We start from the raw sequence: 9,131 nt of genomic DNA on the forward strand, positions 1-9,131 counted from the left end.
CTCTCTCTCTCTCTCTCTCTCTCTCTCTCTCTCAACTGTGCGTCAGAGAGGGAGGAGAAGGTGAGGAGAGAGCTGCATCTGTCTCTTCGGTTTAATGTAATTACCAAAATGTCTGCCTCTGAAGCAAATGAAAAGATAAACATTCCCACATTCACGACGCCACAAACCACCACAGGCCACGATCTGTTCGACTCACTGTAAATCAAATCAAAATGTGTGACCAGCAAAGGCCCACTTAGGCATTGTTAAAGATTATTTTCCCTATTGCATGGTGGGTGACTGAATGTTGCTTAATTGAGGATTGCACAATTAATGAGAGAGAAATGTAAGTCAAATGGAGCATCAGATAGCACCTGCTGCCTCAGTTATCCCATTTCCCCTAATTTCTCACCCCTTCAACCTGTCCTCTAGCCAGAGCACAAAAAACCCTACCCTCCTCCACCACCCCTCCCTCACCCCACTGCTTAACCCATCAGCTCACAAGTCACTCAGTTCACAGTCTGTCTCGATCACATTTTGAGATGAGGGAACCTTAAAATGTGCACATCTGGCCTTACCGTTATGCTGGTATTCAGAAGAGCATTTTCTACTCTATGAAATATCCAGAGCCATGACATATTGTACAAGGTAGTCCACATTAGGAGTTGGTCAGATGTTTTAAATTTGAAACTGTATTTGTCTGGAAATGATTTTTCTCCCTGAAGCTTAACGTTGACAAAAATGATCATTTAGAAACACAGTAGTAATAATGTATGCAGGACAAGCGCGCATATAGCAATATTAATTGTCAGATACAGTCTCATAATGCAGCATTATTCAAGTTTAGCAAGACAAAAATACATTTGCAACTGTGATCATAACTAGCTGGTGCATTAATGAACAAATGGACAGATGAGTGACCTGAAGTGACTGTTGAAGTAAATTCTGATTGTGTTTATGTTTCCATTCAATCATCTGTGTGCGACTGTGTAAACAGAGAGTACACAGCACCTGGATTTAGACGTTTTTAGGTTAGCAGTGGGGGTCGGGTCTCCCTTTGCATGTGGGATTTGTGGGTCTTAGTTGCTTTGGTGTGTGTTGGTGTATGTGTGTTATTTGGGGTGGGGGGTTGTTAGAAAACATAGATGCAGATACATGAATTTACGTAAATCCAAACCATTACCCTGAATTATCTTTTTACAACTAGTAAAACATTATTCAACAACATTATTCTCACTATATAGTTGCTGCAGTGAAAATACTCAGCTAACTGCGAGTAAAACCGATTGTGTGGGTAAATTATGTTATATAATTCCTGCTGATCAATGTGAATTTCTCATTAGTGGCCTTGAATGAATTGAGGAATAAATTAAAGATGAATTCTGCAGCCTCTTCGTGTGCTTTCATAGACAATTTCAAGGTTGTATCAACAAACTGAGATTTCAAAGCCATTAGCGACATGTCAAATAGCTTCATTTTTCATTTCCCTCAAGGATCTTGTTTACCTGTGTTGACAAGCAATAGCACCTGGTGCCTCAATACACAACATACAAGATGCTGCTTCATGTATTTTCTATAAGATTAGAAAAAGTTCACACATGAATTTAGTTTGTCACATAGATATGTTTAATCTCTGTTGAGCCCATGGCAGGAATGGGGTCCCTTGGCTGTATTTAAATGTATAGGTTAAAGATTAAAGGTGACAAGGCTTTGAAAGTCACAGCCCTAAAGCCGGGGAATACCCTGACTGTGGATCTCAGAATGGTTACATTAGTGTCATCCTTTAGATCACTTAAAACCTTTAACCTTTAACCTTTTTTTTTAACACAACTAGCAGCCTTTTACTATTTATACTTGTTTTTTAATATTGCCATTTTTTCACTTCGGCTTGTATCTCCTTGATTGTTAACAAAAACATTTTTAGTACAACCATTCACCTAAGGGCATCACATGGTAGACTTAAAATAAATGTTATTGCCATTTCTATTTCCTTTATAAATATGTCTTCAATTATATTTAGACCAAAACACATTCTTCAAGAGCCATGAAGATATGATGACAAAGGGAACTTGTATTCAGGGATATAGTTTATATTTGATATCCTGTACTAGAGGCAAAAGTTTGCGTCATGATAATAGTATGAGAGGCTATTGTATTTTCTTTTCTTCACATTGTCCAGCTGTTTGTTGTTGTGCCCCCACTCACCGCATATTTGATTAATCTTTACCGTCACAGAACTGCACATGATTTTTCAGTCTCCTCTTCAGTTTGCCTGTTTAGTTTATGTTCCATCTTGGCCAGCTGTAACTGAGACATAGAGATGGATATTATATTAATTGGACGCTTACTACAGCCCTACCCTGTGCCAATCCATTTACACACATCTTTTTAGCTCACTATCACGTTACACTGTCTGCTTTATGTTCCCTGCATCAGTTGGAAAGTGTCTGCATAGTGTATTTGCCAGTGTATCTAGACTGACATGAGAAGTAATTAAAAAGTAAATGGATCCATCTCAGATTTCCTCAAGAGGGCAGTCTCATCAAATTGATTCACAGATTTTACATATTACAACTTCAGACTATTCACTTGTTTTAGCGTATGACCTGCAGACTAAAAAACACTGCTGTGATACCACTCGTTTGTAAGATTAGGTGTGTGTGTGTGTGTGTGTGTGTGTGTGTGTGTGTGTGTGTGTGTGTGGTGGTGTGTGTGTGTGTGTGCGTGTGCGGGATTGTTGACCTGACCTTAAATTGAATTTGCGATGACCTACTTTTCATGTGCACATCCCTCCTATACATCCAGCCTACCTCCCTAAAATGAATTAAAATGACCCCCTATATCCTCTAGTCCTGGCAAATCACTATTCTGCCAACTAGGTCCTTTAGTGCACTACATGCATTTATCCTCCAACTTGGTTTCTTTATGGCATCATTCAGTCACACATTTTAGACATTAACATTGCTTACTATAACTACACAACAGACTTGTGTTATTGAATGTATTGCTAAAGAGGGAATGTGGGTGTTGTGTATGTCCTGGATCAGTAATGTTAAATTACACGTGGTATGAACGTCATGGTGTGGATTTAGAAAACTTTTCTCAGTGGCATTGAAATCCTACTCAACTTTAGTAACAATAGATTTGCTCCTACATACATTCCTTAGCGTCTCACACACCCACACATTCTCTATTGTTCTGCCCTTTCCCATGTTACATTAACATATGGTCCTTGGGATAGTTCTTTTCTCCAGGCCTTTCCCCACTTTGATCACATCTCCAATCTCAGATTTTTGCTTCTCACTCACTCACTCACTCACTCACTCACACACACACACACACACACACACACACACACACACACACACACACACACACACAAATTACCAAATTGTGTCTTTGACACAGTGTCAGGACGCAGGGCAGTGTTCCCTAGGCTCTGGTGCAATTGGCTGCTGGTCATGTGACCAAAAGAAAAGACCTTGTGGAAGCAAGAGTTTGTGAGTCACTCCCATCTCAGCTGTGTTGTGTGTGTGTGTGTGTGTGTGTGTGTGTTTTTCATCACACAGGTAGTGTGATGAAGTTTATGTGTTTGTTCGAGTGTGGTTAGTTGAAGGGAGGAGGCAGGCGGATGTGGAGCTGTTTTGGCTTCCAGTAAGGGCATGTCAGAGGCAGGAATTCAGGAGTGCTCACACAACAACTCATCACGGTGTAAGAGAGAGAAAGACTTGTAGGTTTGTGAGGATTATATTATGTTATGGAGGCTGTGGACAGCAGTATGACCATTATGGAAGATGTGGCAGTGACTATGGACAGTGTGGCACACAGAGCAAATTCTGCAGGGAATGAAGTGACAGCAAACAACAGTCTGAAGCGTGTGGGTGATGCAACAGTAACAGAAGCTGCCAAAGACGAGGATGTGAGGGACGAAGCAGAAAGCGACGACACTGTTTGTGCTGAGGACAGCACGTACTGTGCTGATGCTACAGACCCTAGGAGTAGGAAAATTGACATTGACATCATGGACGACATTGATCAAAGTGTCAAGGGCGACAGTAATGACTGCGTGAGTGACAACGACAGCACCAATGAGGAAACCTGTCTAGAGGCTATGACACCTGACGGGCAGGACTACTACCTGAGGCTGGGCGACACCCCTCGACGGCGCTCTGCCTTGCGCCTCTCACGCATCATTGCCCGCAAACAGCTACTACGGAGGCTGGAACAAGGTAGAACTAAAGAGAGTGATAGCAAAGTTTTAACGTGTCCGTCAGCGTGATTAGATATGTGACTGGTTTTACGATGTCTTTTTACCTAATTAGTTGGATGTTCTATGTGAACTTCATCAACTTTTTCACATTCCTTGTATTTTTATCCTCCAGATTTGCAGTATTTTTTACAAAAGGGAGGTGTAACTGGGTGCAGATTCAAACTATGTAAATTCTGATAAAGAAAGTTTGTTAGTTTTAAAGATAAAAAAGGGTATTTTCATGTATTGTTTGTCTTCCTCTTTGGGGGATTTTTCAACATTACACCTCTTCCTTAGAGGTTTATGCAACACCAAAAAGAAAAAGACCCAACTTTTAGGAGTAGTCCATCTATCTTCTGTTTCATCACACTTTTCAAATATGCTTTTATTGGCAAGAATTTACGCACTACAGATTGGCAGTACTCGCAAACGTTCTGGTTTTAATCACTCAAACATATTATAAATCTGAAAGAAGTCATAAAAAACCCTGAAGGACTGTAGTGTTATTGTTTTTGTCTATGTCCTCCCAACCAAACTTGTATTCCATGGCTACTTCCCCAGCTTCCTGTCACATGACTCATGTTTCCCGAAGAGTGAAGAGAACATCCTACTGTTAAGAAAGATACTTTAGGCTATTCTTATGTTTGCTCAGTTGACTGTAGAAGATGAGTTAATCTCCCGAGGTTTCCAGGTTTGTTCACTTAAAGCTCAGATAGGGTTAGTTTTGTTTTCAGCTGTGATTTGCCATGGCACATAACTCGTTTTTATGAGGGAGCAGAAACTTGTCATGTCCTGTGTTAAGTTTTTTTTTTCTTCTGCTGCCAGCAAATGTTTCTGTGCGAGCCAAATCTTGTATGAAGCATCTAAAAATCTGATATGGGTAAAGGAGAGAGAGAGAGAGAGAGATGCCAGCTGTGGCAGGTGAGGAATGTAGATGGAGAAGCAAAGTTATGCCTGTGCTGGTTTTGGATGATGGTATGACTCATTTAATTCTTTATCTCTCTCTCTCTCTCTCTCTCTCTCTCTCTCTCTCTCTCTCTCTCTCTCTCTCTCTCTCTCTCTCTCTCTCTCTCTCTCTCTCTCTCTCTCTCTCTCTCTCTCTCTCTCTCTCTCTCTCTCTCTCTCTCTCTCTCTTTATCTCTTTATCTCTTTCTCTTTCTATCTGTCTGCAGATAACATAAATAAATGGAAACTGACAATAACTGGCACAACATAAACTACAGCATGCAAACATCAACTTAAACATAAAGTGCTAAAGGCAGCAAAATCATTGCAAAACTTATATGGTTACAACTTTGTCACAATTTAGTGGTTTACTCCTCTCTTTCTCTGTCTCTCCCCAGTTGCAATCCATGTCATTGCATCTGACTTAAATACAAAAGAACTCAGTGACCTAACCAAATCTACATCTGAAACTGAAGCAATAATTTGATTCATATCTTAAAGTACATTTAGCTTTCTAAATGCACATGGCCTATGTACAGGTGGGTGATTAAAAAGGGCAAAAATCAATACTTTTACAATTAACAATTAACAAGTTACAATGTTACCTGCTCTTCAGCTAATGGACAAAATGTGGGACTATATGTACTAACTATAGTTGAACATTAAGCAGCTAAAAAGCCAGATATTTCACACAGGTTCACACAGTTTGTGGAGACCAAAAGCAGAGCTAAAAGAAGAGAGACTATCAGACTCACCTTCATCAGGTGGCCATAAACATGACTCCAAATGAATGATGTTGCGCTGTGTCTTATGGATGTGTAAAAAGACAATTGCTAACCAGTTTGCTACACCAACTTTAAAGGTGTTAATATATCAGTGTTCTCTTGATCTCTTCTCCGCTCACAGCTAGTTTCTGCTTTTTTGCTACAAAAAATCAGTTGCTGCATGGTTGAAGGATGAAACAACAAAAAAGCTGTGTCCCAAATCTATACTAAATAATAATAATAATAACAACAACAATAATAATAAAAATAAAAATAACAATACATTTTATTTTTAGAGCACCTTTCATTGACAAATAAAACCCAAAGTGCTAGATTTCATGCAGGTTTTCAGAATGTAGTCTGTTCAAGCTGGGAAAGTGGCAAAAATGAATTATACTCAATACACAATATGCATTCTAAAAACACAACAACCTGAGTGTGCTCTGATGGACACTCTTCTCCCACAAAGGAAATCACACATACTTACACTCATCAAAGCATTCAGTGACCCTGTGTTCCCTGTGCATCTGCAGTTGTTATGTTTCTCCTGTCATGTAATCAGGATTTCCTTTAAATTGTCGCCAGTCTGTATTTTCTAGAGCAACTCAGCAACAAAGATAAGTGTATCTGTCAGTAAAAGTTAATACTCACCACGTTACTCTGCCAAACCACAAGGCTTTACTGAACACTAAACTGTTTCAGTGCAGCCAGATAACCGTAAATGCTCTAACATTGAACGGCAAAATGAATAACAAGCAGGACATACAAACATCATATAACCATAGCCTGAAGCCATTTAATTATTGACAGAAATGTGAATGCATGTCGTGACACATTGCTTTAACACCCTCTGCTGGAGAAAAGGTGGCATAACCAAGTACTCAACTTGATCACCTTCAGTCTCATCCTATCTCATCCTATTAACATATTAACACTACCCAAAACAACTCACAGCAGCCCTCCCAGTTCTGCCATATTGTATATATCCAGGGCTGTGTAACCTCAGTGAGTGCTGCACAAGAGGCGCTGCACCTGAACCTGTACTGATTTCATGCCAGTGTTGATGCTGTTTTATACTACATTCCTGTGCTCAACATCATTCCAGATGAGCCCCGCTGGACGGGGCGGACATATTCCTCCTTCACGTCCCTCCCTTCCTTCCTCCATCCCTCTTTCTCTCCTATCACTCCTCCTCTGCCTTCTTCACTATTTTTTTTCCCTTTGTGACCTTTAAACATGAAGTACTGAGTGCTTTAGCTTATGTGGGAATATGGCTGCTTTCCAGGCTCCCTGTGTGTGTGTGTGTGTGTGTGTGTGTGTGTGTGTGGTTGTGTGTGTGTTGTGTGTGGTGTGGGTGTGGGTGTGTGTGTGTGTGTGTGTGTGTGTGTGTGTGTGTAGTCTTGTAGAAGAACTTTAACTGCTCAATGCATGCCTATACAGCCTTAACAAACTAAAAGCGATCTCGTCTCTGGCCCTTATCAGTGTGGTTATCTTTTCTAGTTATCAAAAGACTGAAATAACATATATAAATTTAAACATCATTTAGGTATAGCTTTTTTTTTTAAATTAACACTCTCTAGTTCTACTCTCTGTTGTGAAAATTATCCCATTCAGATTCTCTCTGACATATTCAGTCCAGGAACTTCCTGTTGCTGTTCTTAGCTCACATGCCGCTCTGGACGCCTGGGAAATTCAATGCAGGAAATTATGTCACACAAGGCACTTCAGGGTCCTTGAGACCCTGCACAAGGAAGACATAATACTGAGAAAAGGCGGTCAGGGAGTCAAGGTTACTGGCGTTAAAAGGGAGGAAATTAAAGGTAGAGCAAAGAAAGGCAAAGGCACACTTTCAGAGAACACGGCTGTGAGGACATTGGGGTACTTGTATTATGTGTATTATGTTACATAGCTTGCGTCCTTGTTATGTAAGGAACTACCTACAGCCTCTTTGTCCCACACATGGAGGCCCACATTCACACGCCCACACACACACTCATACACATACCATCTGTCCACCTTCCCTGCTGTTGTTCTAGTGGCTTGCTGCCTGTTGTCATATATTCTCCACAGCAGGAATGCAGTGCATGGAATAGACTGAAGGCAAAGCACGGTAGGCAGCTTGGATTAGCTCCGTCCGACTGAGTGCATTTGTGTGTTTTTTGCCCACTAATGACATGTTTGTGTACTAATTAATCTCTTGATTAAATTCTGCACATTTGAATAGCAGTGCTTTGTTCCCATGCTGACAGGAGCTTTACCACTTGGCATCTTTGTGCAGAAACACAAAGAGGCAACATACACAAACACTGTGATGGAGCATGCTGTTTTGTGTTTAAAAAAAACTTTATTTATAACTATTGATTACTTTTGATGCAACACTATAAAAGTCAGTGTAATGGAGGTCAATTGATTATTAAGGATGTACAAGTATCCTTCATTTATTCATCTATAGGAACTAATTCAAGTGTTTCAATTGTTGTGGCACAGTAAGAAGCAAACAGCCAGAGCTTAACATGTGTGTGGATCTACAGAAGCATTCACTTGTTTTTTAGTCCTTAAAGGTGCAGGTGTTTGCTGTATGTCATAACAAATGTTGTAGCCTAAAACATGCGTGACATTGCTTAGAGCACCTTTAAAGATCAATTAAGATCCTTGGAGAATATTATGTGTTTGTCTTAATTATTTTGCTTAACAGTTTGGAGAAATTGTTTTGAAAACTTGTTCACAAGTTCATATTAAAAGTAGTTGCCTGAAATATATAGTTTCATATTTTAAAAAGCTTAGGCTCAGTAATTTCCCAAAACAGTTTTTAGGGAAAAATGACTCAAACAGGAGTAAATACTAAATTGCTGACTATTTTCAAGTTTTGGTGAATTTATGAGTATTTATCCATTGTATGTTGATTCAAAATAAGCTACAATGCTCATTTTCTTTGTAATGCCAACCTTTGTGGCCAAGAGGAATAAACAGAAATGATGGCATTGGACATTGGACACAGACAACACTTGTTAGTAGGAACTTGGTCTTTTCATAGGATAGAATGTCACCAGTATTATCCTTTAACTTCATTGTAAAAAGCTCTTCATCTGCATCTCTGCATTCCAGTTTCTCTAAAAAGAGTCTCTATTCTTTTCAATCTTACATTTAGTAAATAAGCAGCTGGTGTGGTGTGTCTTCCTCCCTGTGGCTTTCCC

The 9,131-nt window shown here is 39.8% G+C and overlaps 1 protein-coding gene across 2 annotated transcripts in view; it reads left to right on the forward strand.

Annotated features, from left to right (window-relative positions):
* The window catches only part of stard13a (StAR related lipid transfer domain containing 13a), a 28,921-nt gene that overhangs the window by 1,260 nt on the left and 18,530 nt on the right, over positions 1–9,131 (forward strand). Inside the window, exon 1 of one of the 2 annotated variants that reach the window (XM_032533536.1) lies at positions 3,541–4,208. The exons of the other annotated variant lie outside the window; for it this stretch is intronic. Within the exon in view, the coding sequence (XP_032389427.1) occupies positions 3,737–4,208 (472 nt within the window). The 5' untranslated portion in view covers positions 3,541–3,736. Of the gene's footprint in view, positions 1–3,540; positions 4,209–9,131 lie in introns of those variants that run through there. 2 annotated transcript variants of the gene reach the window in all.

This window comes from Etheostoma spectabile, chromosome 13, assembly GCF_008692095.1.
Source record: "Etheostoma spectabile isolate EspeVRDwgs_2016 chromosome 13, UIUC_Espe_1.0, whole genome shotgun sequence".
In the NCBI taxonomy this organism is placed as follows: Eukaryota; Metazoa; Chordata; class Actinopteri; order Perciformes; family Percidae; genus Etheostoma; species Etheostoma spectabile.